The sequence below is a fragment of the Paroedura picta genome, chromosome 13 (genome assembly GCF_049243985.1).
Source record: "Paroedura picta isolate Pp20150507F chromosome 13, Ppicta_v3.0, whole genome shotgun sequence".
Lineage (NCBI taxonomy): Eukaryota > Metazoa > Chordata > Lepidosauria > Squamata > Gekkonidae > Paroedura > Paroedura picta.
In genome coordinates this window covers 45855208-45869965 of record NC_135381.1, presented here as the reverse complement: position 1 = coordinate 45869965, position 14758 = coordinate 45855208, and the positions used below count along the sequence as shown (strand labels likewise).

The window sequence follows — 14758 nt, the reverse complement described above, 5'->3', positions numbered from 1 at the left end:
GTATAGTTGTTCTGTTTATGTAACGGCTGGAATTCATGCTATTTGTTCACACAAGTTTGTTTTCCAGGTGATACAGCTAGCAGATGCACCACTGAAATGTCCAATTACAACAAAGCTGGTTTTAGATGAAGATGAAGAAACCAAAGAACCTTTAGTACAAGTTCACAGAAACATTGTCACAAAACTGAAGCCTCATCAAGTAGACGGTAAGAGAGCACAAAGGCAAGGTGACTTATGGAAATCTGGATTTCTCAGGAATTTACATTTTGGGCCGATAATGTTAGGCAGCTGATGCAAAATTTTAGCTGTTCTGTCCAAAGTGACACGAACACTGAATTTTTTAATTAATTGCTGAGTTGCTGCGAAATATCTACATGATCGCACCCTTTCTAACCTCGCTTCCATCCTGATGTACGTTAGATAGGGCTAGGAGTAACAACATTTCCGACATTGGTGTTGTGCCATGCCATGTCTATACATAATGACTGGTGGCCTGCAAAAGAATTCTGTGGAATAAAACAGGGACCTGGTGCATGTGACAGAGACCCGGGTTCAAGAGGGCAAGACGCCCTGAAAGAGCTGGCTCCAACTGGATTCCTGGTACTTCACTACTCATGGTAAAAAGGTTTTGGGGTAGGTAGGTGACCTGGGAGTCTTCTTTAGAGTACTCCCTACTCCAGCGATCCTGGGCATTGACTGTGTAGGATGCAGTGGAGCGTTTGGCCGTCTCAGTGATGTACTCGTCACTTAACTCACCAACAGATGCCCTGCCAAAGCTGGAGCTGGTGGCTGAGTGGGCCTTGCTGTTAGTCCTGGGAAACTTCAGTGTCCACGTAGAGAAAGCCAGCTCTGTGCAGGGTTCGGACCTTGTGTCAGACACAGCATTGCTAGGACTTTCCCATTTGTCTCTATTCCCATGCACACCCTGGATTTGATCTTTGGGATGTGGATACATATTGGTCTGGTACAAACCACAGAAGTGCCATGGTTGGACCATTTTGTTCTAAAGGCCCTTCCCTGTACAGGCAGAGAGCAGGTTTATGCTTGGCTAAGGAGACTCAAAACCAGTAGGTTAAATAATATTTATATTGTTTCTGCCCCCCCCAGCCCCCCCAAAAGAAAGGGCAGACAATTAGCAGTGATGTTGCTTTTATTTTGCTGTATTTTTAGGAGACTGTATTTTAAGCTTTTTTATTTAAACTGTAAACTTTTATTATTGTATATCTGTTATGTTGTTACCTGATCTGATTCTTCGGGGAAGGGAGAGGTTAAAAAGAGAAAAATAAAATAAACCACCTCTGCCGTTTTGTTCAATCTTCCTTCAATTATCTTTTCTTAAAAACAATTTTTTCTAGGTGTTCAATTTATGTGGGATTGCTGTTGCGAATCTGTGAAGAAAACAAAGAAGTCGTCCGGCTCTGGGTGCATTCTTGCCCACTGTATGGGTTTAGGAAAGACGCTGCAGGTACATTTCATGCTTCTTTCTGAGGTGACAGATCTGGCTCCATGCAGCCTCTCCCAGTTAATGCTACGAATTCTGTTACATTTTTCATTAACTGAATAAAACTCTAAACGAGTTACCTTTTTAATATTCCCATTTGGGCGCTGCTACACCCTAGGGAGGCACCCACTTGCGCCTGACACTGGCCCAGGGCCGCCTGTGCAGCCGCTGCTGCCCAAACCTTCTACTGCGCCCTGCTGTGCATGCGCGCCAGAAGGTGGGGGGCCGCACATCCTTCCATGGGCCCCTGATCTCGCCCATTTTTACAAATGGGCTTTCCCCCTAGTTATTCTATGATTGTATTCTATGAAATGGACTCTAAGGCAATATTTTAAAAGTGTTTGCGTTGCAGTGTGATAGATGCTTAATATGTTTGGGCGAAGCGCATAACGTGGATGCCTGCTACTTTTCCCAAAAGTTCACTCCTAAGGCCCGCTCTGATTGTTCCTTGTGGCTCAAAACTGTGTTGTGGGAAGAGGCTTTATTGTTGGGCCCTCCTAAACCTGCATCTGAACGCGTTTCACCAGCTGCTGAAGGCTTTTCTCGAGCTCTGGTCAGTGCTGACACTGGCTCTGAACTCATCGGCTTCTATCACTTTGTCCCTGGCCCCACCCACTCTGAGGCCATTATGGACCTGGGAAAGAGGTCTCATTTGTTCTAACGTCCCATTATGAAGGCCAAGAAGTCAAAGTCTAAAGATCAGACTCACATTTTGGATTCTGAGTCAGTTCCTCAGTCTGCTGGAACCCTTCCAACGACTACTGCAGTTACAATATCTCAGAATACTCCCTCTCCAACAGCAGTTAACAGCTGAGATACCTGTAAGCCGGGCCCCGTCACCATTGCTTTTCCCTCCTCCTACATTTGTCTTGGGGCAGGGGGATTCCATTCCCTTTCACTCACGACTTAAGTATGTGCCATTCGGAACCCATCATTTCTATTCAGAGGCTCCACCTTACTGCATGGTTAATGGGTAGCATCTGCTGCTTTTTCCCCGAGGGGTATGGGAGGTCCTCATAAAATCTTGTAGGCCATCCATGAAATATGCTTACAACCTGAAGTGGGCAAAATTTGTACGTAACAAGGACCCTGTCAGTTTTCCTGTCCCTTTCCCATACCTTTGGACTACCTTCTTTATTTGGCTCAGAAAGGTTTGGCAGAACGATTTCGTCCGTCCATTTCCACCTGGCTGCGTTGTCGGCATTTCATGAAGAGATATGGGGATCATCTGTCTTTTCTCATAAGTTGTCAGAGGTTTCTCAAAGTAGCGATCCCCAACCTGTGGGCTGCGGACCACATGTGGTCCGTTGACTAATTGGAGGTGGGCCGCGAAGGACCCCTCCCCCCCAGGGCCTTTATTTCATCCCCCCCGGCCCTTTACAACACACTTCGGGTGTCATTGTCTCCCATCACTCCCAGATGGGACTATCTCGTTGCAGAGAAACAAGCTCAGGGTTCCCATTGATTTGTCATTGTCATGAGTTAAAATTTCCATGAAAATAAAACGTTCCTTATGTTCATTGTTGTGGCATGTCTGTATCTTATTTTGAAGGGATGTTTAAATATTACCATAGTGATCAGAGAGCGTTAGGGCAGTGGTTGAGAGTAGAGGAGTAAACTACCCCCCCCCCACACCGGGCCTCAGTAAAATTGTCAAGCGTTGAGTGGTCCCCGGTGATAAAAAGGTTGGGGACCACTGTCTGAAAGGACTGGGACTATATTTGTCTGTTAGATATAATGTGTATCGAGTTAACATGAAAAGGACCTTTTGACATGCATGGATAATGAACAAATACAAATGTTTAATATGAAAAGGTACAAAAACATTTTGGGTGAGGGTTCCTTATATTAATGAGGACTCGTTTGGTTTTCTCTCTTGAAGGTAGTCAGTTTTCTTCATACTGTTCTGCTGTGTGACAAACTGGATTTTAGCACAGCTCTTGTTGTTTGCCCACTGAACACGGCCTTGAACTGGATGAACGAGTTTGAAAAATGGCAAGAAGGTTTAGAAGACGATGAGAAGCTAGAGGTATTTTCTATTTAAAATGGATTTTTCAAAAGTTACTTACACTTAGGGAGGCAGTATGACATAGTGGTTTAAGAACAGTGGACTCTAATCTAGAGATCTGGATTTGTTTTCCCACTCGTCCACATGTAGCCATCTGGATTACTTTGATCTAGTCACAGTTCTCTTATAGCTGTTCTCACAGAGCAGTTCTCTTAGAGCTCTTTTAGCCCCACCTACCTTATAGGGTGTCTGCTGTGGGGTGAGGAATTGAAAGATATTTGTAAGCCACTTTGGAACTCCTTCAGCTAGTGAAAAGTGGGGTATAAAAAACGTTCTTCTTAGACGTTGGTTTTTATACCCTGCTTTTCACTAGCCAAAGGAGTCTCAAAGAAGCTTAACAATCACCTTCCCTTTCTCTCCCCACATCTGCCACCCTCTGAGGTTGGTGGGGCTGAGAGAGCTCTGTGAGAATGGCTGTAACAAGATTGCAGCCAGCCTAAATCAGATTTTGAAGAAGAGGAGTTGGTTATCATACCTGGCTTTTCTCTACCGAAATGGCTTACAATCACCTTCCCTTCCTCACCCTACAACTGATATCCTGTGACGTAGGTGTAGCTGAGAGAGTACTGGCAGGACTGCTCTGCGAGAATAGTACTATCAGGACTGTGATTAGCCCAAGGTTACCCACCTGGATGCATATGGAGGAGTGGGGAATCACACCCAGCTCTCCAGATTAGAGGCTAATCTAATTAGATTAGAGGCTGCCGCTCTTAACCACTATGCCAAATTGGCTTTCCAAGTCATAATAAACTAAACTGTACTTTCATAAGCACAAAAATTGTGCTGTAAATCATGACTGATTTATCTGTATAAATAGTAGTATGTAGAAAGTTTATTCGTGGAATGACTGTATTGGTGCAGTACATTAATAGCATTTTTGTTTGAGTTGGAAATATACATTTTTACCTATTTCTGTCCCTTTTCACAAGGTCAGTGAGTTGGCAACAGTGAAACGGCCTCAAGAAAGAAGTTACATGCTGCAAAGGTGGCAGGAGGAAGGGGGTGTCATGATCATAGGCTATGAGATGTACCGTAACCTTGCCCAGGGTAGGAATGTGAAAAGCAGAAAACTGAAAGAAATATTTATCAAAGCACTCGTTGATCCTGGTAAGCTACAACCCTGTGAAAATCATGTGAAGGAAATTTGTGGGAGAAGATGTGCTGCAACCCTATTATTGTGTGGTTTCTGTCCATCAAGGGTGGCCAAACGTTTTAAAGTTCAATTAGAAGGATATTAATAACTGTAGAATGAGGGCCAATAACAGTTACTGGGAGCATGCTGGATGAAACAAAATCGGTATCAGCAAACTACGGTCAGCCCCTTGACTCTGCACTGTGCCTTGAAATCATGCTGAAGTAGTCTAAGGGATGACTGCCAAAGGGTGTGCTTTGTGATCGATCTGGTATCCTCCGCATAGATGAAGTTTTTACTCCCCTGATCAACAGGGATGGAAGTGCTGCTGTCCACACAATTATATCCACTGAAGGGCATGTCTGATTTCAACACCACTCCGAGCCAGCTTGCTGGGAGGGCGGGATATAAATTGAACAAATTAAAAAATTAATTCCTGTCCATCCAAATTGGATTTTGTTTCCAAGTTAACAGCATGACTGGCCTAGGCATACTTTAGAAACAAAACTGGTTAACTATGGTGGGCTGGTTTTTCCAAGGACGTATACAGAAACTTGTTACTTATAACCTGGTAAAATGTTAAGTCTGTCTGCTTCATGCATTTAATGAATTCTGAAGTGCTGAATCTCTCCACCCTTTCTGGCTTGAGGAATATTTAAAACACTAGAGGCAATGCACTGCTGGTTGCTTCAATATTTTCTCATTCAGTGCTTTTATCCTGTAATCCTCAACTCGCTTCATAGAGTTTGTGTACTGTTTCTTGTAGGAGCCTGCTGCAAACAGCAAAGGAGGACAGCTTTGTTTGCTGTCTCTTGTGGATAGCCAGTTTGGTGTCATGTTTAAGAACAGCAGCCTCTGATTGACCGTTTACGCACTGGGAATTTCACTGCCCCAGCTCTCTGTGCAGGAGCACAAATCGGGGCAGATGAGGTTGCAATGGTACAAATGCCCCCCCCCCATGTGGGTGCAGGAAGAGGTGGGCAACCTGCCACGACTAAAACTCCAGCCTGCAGCCCGGCATGAGACCTCCAGTGCATAAACGATCATCTGGAGAACTGAGTTTGATTCCTCACTCCTCCTCCACATGCAGCCAGCTGGGTGACCTGGGGCCAGTCACAGTTCTCTCAGAGAACTAAAAAACAGCTCTTCTTATTGTGCATATAGGCATTCAGCTGCAGACATTGGCAGAACAGTCCCAGAAACATGACTAGATGGTTTCTCCTCCCTTTCTGGCTAATGTACGAGGGAAAGTGTACCTTTGAATCTAGTCTCTGATGTGACCACATGTCTGCATTAAAGGACTGCACATAGTCCTAATGATGTGCCACAGACTCATACGTAACTGTTTCAGGACAGAGCCACAGGTGGCTATAGAGCACCATTACCTTGCTAGTTAGTCTGTGAAATAACATCTTCTAAGTGCAAATATTAAACTAGAGGCAAAATAGCTTTTCTTTTGCTTTTGCTTTTTTTAACTAGGCCCTGACTTTGTTATATGTGATGAAGGACACATCTTAAAAAATGAAGCATCCGCTGTTTCTAAAGCTATGAATTCTATCAAATCCAGGAGGAGGATCATTCTTACAGGAACTCCTTTGCAAAACAACCTCATAGAATGTAAGTGTGTTTTCAAATCCTGAACATCTGTCTTTTGTCTGCAGCTCAGGAAAATAAAATTTAATAGCTTTGTCTGTGTAGGAGAAAATAGCATTGCTGTACAACTGGTTGACGTCTTTTTCTGCTCTGAAGCACATTATATGCCTCATGGGATCTCAATAATAAGCATGTGCAAGAAATTCGACTAACAGTTCAAATTCTGCTTTTTTCTCCCTTAGTTGACTTTTATTTGAAAATGCCCAGATTTTCATTGGAAACTATAAAAAAAAGGTAAAGGTATCCCCTGTGTAAGCACCGGGTCATGTCTGACCCTTGGGGTGACGCCCTCTAGCGTTTTCATGGCAGATTCAATACGGGGTAGTTTGCCAGTGCCTTCCCCAGTCATTACCGTTTACCCCCCCAGCAGGAAGCTGGGTACTCATTTTACTGACCTCAGAAGGATGGAAGGCTGAGTCAACCTTGAGCCGGCTGATGGGATCGAACTCCCAGCCTCATGGCTACAAAAAGTGACTACTATATGACTACAAAAAGTAGAGCAGGGTGAAGAGGAGCACCCCTTCCTGCCCTGACTGCTGCCATCACAGAATCCATTATTCTGAGCCCACTGGTTTGGCCAAGCTCCCACACTCTGCCCTTGTTTGCAGTCCTGTCCTTGCTTCCGATAGGAGTAGCCTCTATGTTGAAGGAAGGACGCTGGGATGAACATCTGAACATAAGAAGCTGCCTTGTACAGAATCCATTTATTTATCGTTCAGTGCCCTGCCAATTCAGGGCAGTGTACATTATATTAAAATAATGAAGGGTAAAACAATGATTATTAAAACATCATAAAACAAAGTAGCGTAGAACAGTAGAATCACCCCTGCCAGCCTCTTCCTCATTAGTTGTTATGTTTGCCAGAGTGTGGATATTACGGGGGGGGGGGTGTTCTTAGATGTTACTGGCAGTCAAGCCTCAACCAAATACCTGGTGGAAGAGTTCCATCTTGCAGGCCCTGCAGAACTGAGTAAGTTCCAACAGCGCCCACATCTCCTCCGGAAGCTTGTTTGGTGTAGTGGTTAGGAGTACGGACTTCTAATCTGGCATGCCGGGTTCGATTCTGCACTCCCCCACATGCAGCCAGCTGGGTGACCTTGGGCTTCTCACAGCCCTGATAGTGCTGTTCTGACCGAGCAGTGATATCAGGGCTCTCTCGACCTCACCCACCTCACAGGGTGTCTGTTGTGGGGAGAGGAAAGGGAAGGTGACTGTAAGCCGCTTTGAGCCTCCTTCAGGGGGAGAAAAGCAGCATATAAGAACCAACTCCTTCCTTCTTCTTCCTTCTTCTTCTACTACTGCTACTACTACTACTAGGTAGGGGCCCGGGCTTAGTAAAACCCTTAATCCATCAAAGTCAGCATAGTCAGTAGTGGCCCTTCAGGATCTCTTTAATGGTTTTTTACTGGATATGCCAGGGATTGAACCTTGTACCTTCTGTGAGAAAGTAGATGCTGTACCTCTGAGCCATGGCCCTTGTTCAGGGTTCAGGTTCCAGGAGTCTTGGGGTGATTTGCAGGAGCAGAGTTGCATCAGAAAGAAGCAACTTTGGGTGGAAGGGGGAGTCATGCCGGGGTCTTTTTCTGTTAGAGTGAAAGAGAATATGCGGTTCTCTATATCTTAGTTAATAGCCAGTTTGATACTAGAAGGTATATATTTCTATAGGAAAGATTCACGTGATTTAAATGCAAGAATTGACTAACATTATAAGCGAGGAGCTTTGCTACTGATGAAAATAATCGAAAACAAGAGTGAAGTTCTGTATCTCATTCTGGCGAAGCTTCCAGTTCCGGATGAATGATGTTTTGAACATTTTTTATTAAATGTATTTTATTGTTCAGCCATCTTCGTTCCTTTTCTTCATTGATGCTGTCATAGGAATGACTGATTTTCTATCTTGGGGGCCCTACAGGAAGCTGCGCCTGTCTTTGCTCTCGGAAGCATTATTGCATGTACATTGTGACCCAAGTGCCTGTGACCCAAGTACATCTTTTTTTTTTTTTTTAATGCTGGTCAGGATCTCTTGGAAAACAGAGGTCGCTTGGTGCCTTCATAATTTGCCAATTTCGGGCTTTATCCTGAAGATTATTCTGTTCCCTTCTGTACAGATCATTGTATGGTAAACTTTATCAAAGAGAATTTGCTTGGGTCCATTAAGGAGTTTCGAAATCGATTCATAAATCCAATCCAAAATGGTCAGTGTGCAGACTCTACCATGGTAGACGTCAGGGTCATGAAAAAGCGAGCCCACATCTTGTACGAAATGTTAGCGGGATGTGTTCAGGTACGTCAATTCTTGATTTCATGTAGAAGTGTGAGAGTTAAAAATACTTTGCCACTGATTATAGATGTCTTGTGTCTTACAGCTAAGAGCCTTACATGTTTTGGTAAAGATTCCTGGCTAATCAGAAGCTTTTTCTCTGTGCCTACTACCACTCTGCATATCATACCTAATCCAGTCATTCCAGCTATTTTGTCATTTGTTATCTGAAATAACTCCATTGTGCAATATATAGGACAGATTGGCTTTGTCATGTGCCATGCTACTCTTTCCCTGGCTGGAGTTGGGTCCATCCACTCTACCCCTCCCCTCTCGCTTCTGTTTTCTCTCAGCTGCTGTTTTGCCTAAGTGCAAATATCTATCTTGGTGTCCTTGCTGTGAGTTGTAAACACCTGGGCTAGCTGCTAGAGGCAGCTGGGGTAATATAGGTGTGATGGGCAGACTATTCATCTCCAAGTTTCACACATTTGTTGATCAAATGGTTTAGTCCTGGGAACTGGTTTCCTACATATTATTGGGGAGGGAGCCCGAGTCTATTTAAGCCCCTATGCTTCTTTTGCCATTTCCCTGGTTCTGTGTGTACTTACTACTTGTTCCTGCTAAATGCATTCAATAAAGCTAACTTTTGCTATGGGATAGATTCAAGTGAGTAGCCATGTTGGTCTGCAGTAGCACAATAAAATCATGAGCTTTTGAGTGCCAGCACTCTTTGTCAGACGAAGAGTGCTTGCACTCGAAAGCACGCCTTGAATACATCTTTGTTGGTTTTAAAGGTGCTACTGGACTCTGATTTTATTGTGCTATGGGACTCAGCTTTCTTGGTTTTGACGGCTATCTGCTGGACTGCTTCCTGTGGGTCATGACAGACTCGCTTTCTAGCTGTATCTGAAGAAGCGAGCAGTGAAAATGCTGTTAGTCTAAAAGGTGCTCCTGGGCCCTGGCTCCTTTCTACTTTTGCACGTAGACTAACACAACTACCTGTCTTGATCTATAAAATAATAGGGCCTAGTTTTTTCCTGGGTTTTCTAGAGAGTGTATGATCCTGTGTATCTCAGTGCTGCTATGAGGGTATATATCTCTCATGGGCTCTCTGGAGGACAGCTGAATTACTCGTGCAACCAATAATTTCTTTCTTCTTGCTTTAGAGACAAGGAGTCTTGTGCAGTTTAGGTTTAGAGCTGACCATGGAGTAGAGCATATTTATAACCGTACGTTCTTTTTAAAAATCCATTTCACAGAGAAAAGATTATACAGCATTAACAAAATTCCTGCCTCCCAAATACGAGTATGTCCTAGCTGTTAGAATGACCCCTCTTCAGTGTAAGCTGTATCAGTTCTACTTGGACCATCTAACAGGTAAGGCGTTGCTTGTGGTTCACTGCTTGGCATGCTTTCTTTTACTTGCTTCTGGGCTGGCTTTCTAATGGAGCTTATCAATTTATTGCTGATTTATGCACTAGCCTCCATGTTCAAAATTGTCAGCTGGCAGGCATGTTTCCAGAGCATTGGGAAGCCTCTGAATTGCATTTGGGGTGACCCAAGGCTGAATGATGAGGTAATGTCAGTTGGTTTTATTTTGGTTGTGATGAGGCCTGGTTTCGGTGTCCTCGCTGGCTGCGCATTGTGCCTAGTGGGCGGTGGGGAACTCTTTCTGACAGGCATTGTCCTGCCTTAGGCTGAGCTTCAGACGGTGGCCATGCTGATCTATGGTAGAACAGAGAGCATCTTACACAGGGAGCTCTGGCTCTCCAAAATTCATAACTCCCAAAACTCTTGTTGGTCTCTAAGGTACTACTGGTCTTGAATCGAGCTGTTGAAATGTGAATAATGCAGCATCTCTCCTTTAAACATTTCCTGAGTTTTAAGTGAATTCATACAATTATGAATGGGACAGATTTGTCTCCTTTTCTCATAATATTACAAGTCAGGATCAGTCAATGAACTTGATTGGCTTTTACTTCAGGAAGGATAAAAGAAGTCAGTACTTTGCAGAATACACAACTATCACACAACAATCTGCAGGCACAAGTTCATGTGTTCCTCCTTTGAATTAAAAAACAATTATTCCGTGTCAGCTGGTTTACACTGATAAATCATTGCCCCACAGCCAGAGATTCTGATGGCTACTCACTTAGCTGGCTTTCAAAATGATTTGACTGATTGGTGGGACACAAATCAACAGCAGATAGCTCTGATGGTGAAATGGAGCCTTCATATTCAAAGTGAAGTTTGACGTGCAAAAGTTTATATCCTGGAAGTTTCTCTTCATGTTCAGGTTGCAGCGGGACTCAGATTTTGTTCCGTATTGAGATCGTATACCCCAGAACTTATTTATCTGCCATGTTTGTATGCTGCCTTGTATGTGCTCAGGGGGGTTAGATGCTTTCCAGGAGACCTGACGAAGCCAGGACTAGAACCAAGTTGCCCCACTTTGCTTGGCCTGATACAGCCACATGGTGCTGATGTTCTTATTGTGTTGGCATTTCTATACTCAGGTTTGTCTGTCATTCTGCACCTGTGAGAGACTGGGTGCATTATGACATTTCTGTCGTGCTAGGGAGTAAGTAGCAGGTACTAATGCTGCAGCCACTGTGTCACCTTCTAGCAAACCTACCTAGATTTATGGACCATAAAACACCACAAAACGTTGTGACCATGATTTATGGTGTTGCCTTTAAAATGGAAGGCATGTAGGCTTATTTCATTTGAGTGAGTCCTTACCCTCACTCCTTACTCAAAGCTGCGGTATATCATAGTGTTGTATTTGGAAGCCTCCGTTACTGTGAGCTTTTCTCTGGCCTGAGAAATTGTGGTTTTCTTTCTTAGTCAGAAAGTAATAAATATTTTCCCCTCCCCCCTTAATATTAGGTAAAGGTAAAGGTATCCCCTGTGCAAGCACCGAGTCATGTCTGACCCTTGGGGTGACGCCCTCCAGCGTTTTCATGGCAGACTCAATATGGGGTGGTTTGCCAGTGCCTTCCCCAGTCATTACCGTTTACCCCCCAGCAAGCTGGGTACTCATTTTACCGACCTCGGAAGGATGGAAGGCTGAGTCAACCTTGAGCCGGCTGCTGGGATTGAACCCCCAGCCTCATGGGCAAAGCTTTCAGACAGCTGCCTTACCACTCTGCGCCACAAGAGGCTCGTCCCTTAATATGATGGATAGGCAATTATAGATAATCCAGAATATGGAATATACCTCTGGTTTGCAGAAACTGACTTTCTCCTTCTGAGGGGAGGACATCTTGGATGGGTTTTCCCACCATTCTCTTTGGGAGGCAGGATAAAAACTTCTTAACTTCCTGGCTCCAATAGGGGGATAGCCCCTGACAACCAGTTCTCTTCCTGCCTTTGATGGGAGCGCACCTTTTCCAGGCTTGCTCTGACTAAACTGTATTTCTCCTTCTACTCAGATCCTCCCTTCTACCTTTATTCCACTTTTTCTTCTATTTTTCCCTGGTCTTGGAACCTCTGTCCCTTTTCTATCCCTTCCTCGGCTAGAGAGCCATTTAGACCAGTGTGTGTGTGCGTGGCCTAGCAGCAGGCCAAAAGCCTTAGGCGTGCTTTTCAGCCGCCGCTCCCCCCCCCCCTTCGCGACAGGACAGCTTTCTCTCTGACGGAGACTCTACCTCTCCCATGACTGTGAGGAACCGACGGTCCCGGCTGGCACGTTCCCTTTAAAGGCTGCATCGGCTGAGGCGGGGGGCAACGAACTACAAGCTGCTGGCAGCAGAGATGCCGGAGGAGCACTTCAACGCGAGCAGCTTTCTCGCAGTTCTGGTGTCGCCGGCCCTTCTTCTGAGTCGGCCATTTTGGGCGCGAGTGGCACTGCCTCTCTACAGCCCTCTACTGCACAGGGACAAGTGAGTGGATTGAATCCCCTTATCTGCCCTGCTGACTGGGCGGATTTTATCCGCAGCACTGTGAGAGACCAGTTTGTCTCGATGGCTCGGGAGGGTTTCTTAACTCCAGCCCCTCAGCTCCCTTTAGTGGCTGCTTACGCTCCTACTGCACCTGGGTCTTCCTTCACCCAACAAGCGCAGGGTATGTCCTGGCCTACCAAAGCAGCTCAAAAAAGACCCAGGGCTGAGTCTGAGGATTCTGATTCGGTTGTCAGCTTACCTGACTCTCAAGAAGGACAGGAATTTTTATCGGATGAGGAAACTGAGGAAGACTTTAAAGTACCTGAGCCTTCTAAACGCTTCTTTAAGCCTGAGGACTATCAGACCTTACTGTCTAAGGCCTTAGCTGCTGTCAACCTTAAGCAGCTGGCTCCCCAGGCCCCTAAAGAAGAGGATGCCAATGTCAACAGGCTAGGCGACCCTGAATTTTTTCCCACGATAGAAGCAGCTGAGAGACTGTATCCATTTCCACATTTTTTTTGAGAAAAAAGTGAAGGAAGAATGGGCAAGACCTATGTCCAATAGCAATTCTTAGGTTTTGTCAAAAAAATTGTACACCTTACCACAATATGCTGAGCGCATCCTTCAAGTTCCTATTGTGGATGCGCCTTTAGCGGCTCTTCAAAGTCAGGGTTTATTGTCAGAAGATGGTCAAGGCACTATCAGGGATACCATTGACAGAAAATCAGACTTTGGATTAAAAAAGGCACACGAGGCCATGGCCATGGCTGTCAGGGCCTCTTCTATTCCCTCTATTGTTAACAGAGCTGCCATAGTGTGGTCCAGGAAGCTCCTACAGATCATTCATGAGGAAAACAAAAAGGAATTAGAGGGCGTTCAGCGTCTGTTGCAGTCAGCCTCCTTTTCAGCTGATGCTTCCCTGGACATTATGATTTTTTCTGCCAGAGCCTTGGCAGCTGCAACTTCAGTTCGCAGAGCAGTGTGGCTGAGAGCCTGGCAAGCAGACTACAACTCCAAGTCAATTGTCATGGCGTACCCTTTTCAGGAGGATATGTTAGTGGGCGAATCCCTAAATAAGGTCCTGGTGGAAACTAGGGACAAACATAAGGTAATACCTAAATACATTCGTAAGCCCGACAAAAGAGGCTTCTCTCACTCTTTTCACACACACAGCACTTTACCAAAATTTAGACAGGATTTCCGCAGGGGATCTTGGTCACACAACAGAGGCCAGAACAGAAGAGGTTCTTATCAGGCAAAATTCCAAAGGTTTCAAGCCTCTCAGCAAGACAAATCAGACACCAAACAGCAGAGGCCCTGACTATCCATCAATTTCCCTAGGAGGGTGTCTGTCCCAGTTCAAGCGTATGTGGACAGGCAACAACATAGATGCTTGGGCAGCAGAACTAGTGGCCTTGGGTTACAAAATAGAGTTTCAGTCATTCCCTCCCAACAGGTACATAACTCCTCCCAAAATAAAAAACACATTAAAAAGAGAAAGGACTTGGGCAGCAGTGCATCATCTGCTCCAGATCCAGGCCATAGAAGTCGTTCCAACTACCAAAGAGGGTCAAGGCGTGTACTCCCTTTTCTTCACGGTCCCAAAGAGGAATGGCGATTGGCGGGCCATCCTAGACCTGAAATTTGTCAATCAGTACATCCAACTCAAACATTTTCGCATGGAAACACTACAATCCATAGCGGAGGCGTTGCAGGAAGGGGAGTACTTGACTTCACTCGACCTCACGGAGGCTTATCTCCATGTTCCCATTTACCCCCCACATCGGTGCTTTCTACGTTTCCAGGTAGACAGCTACCATTTTCAATACAAAGCTCTTCCCTTTGGCCTCTCCACTGCCCCAAGAGTTTTTTTCCAAGTTATTAATCAACCCAGTGGTCCTCCTCCGCAGGGAGGGCGTTCACGTACACCCTTATTTGGACGACCTGCTAATCAGGGCACCTTCGAGAGAACTGTCCCTGGAATACACCCAAAAGACAATTCAGATTCTGCAGAAATTCGGTTTCCTTGTGAATTTCCAAAAGAGCTTTTTGGTCCCATCCCAACGCCTCGAACACTTGGGAGTAATAATAGAAACAACACAGTCAAAAATTTTCCTACCTTCCACCAAGGTTTCAAAGATGGCTTCTACAGTGAAGGAGCTTCTGAAAGGCAGGTCTGTGCCCCTGGTGTGCTTAGCCAGTTTGTTGGGGTCCATGGTAGCCCATACGCAAGCCCTGCAGTGGGGCAGACTACATCTTC

At 45.1% G+C, this 14758-nt stretch overlaps 1 protein-coding gene across 2 annotated transcripts in view; it reads left to right on the top strand.

The window, feature by feature from the left end:
• ATRX (ATRX chromatin remodeler) overlaps nt 1-14758 on the top strand; it is a 115800-nt gene that overhangs the window by 70313 nt on the left and 30729 nt on the right. For both annotated transcript variants that reach the window (XM_077309147.1, XM_077309146.1), the window contains 7 exons: nt 68-206; nt 1356-1465; nt 3384-3530; nt 4499-4676; nt 6181-6318; nt 8463-8638; nt 9874-9991. In XM_077309147.1, the coding sequence (XP_077165262.1) occupies nt 68-206; nt 1356-1465; nt 3384-3530; nt 4499-4676; nt 6181-6318; nt 8463-8638; nt 9874-9991 (1006 nt within the window). The remainder of the gene's footprint in view (nt 1-67; nt 207-1355; nt 1466-3383; nt 3531-4498; nt 4677-6180; nt 6319-8462; nt 8639-9873; nt 9992-14758) is intronic.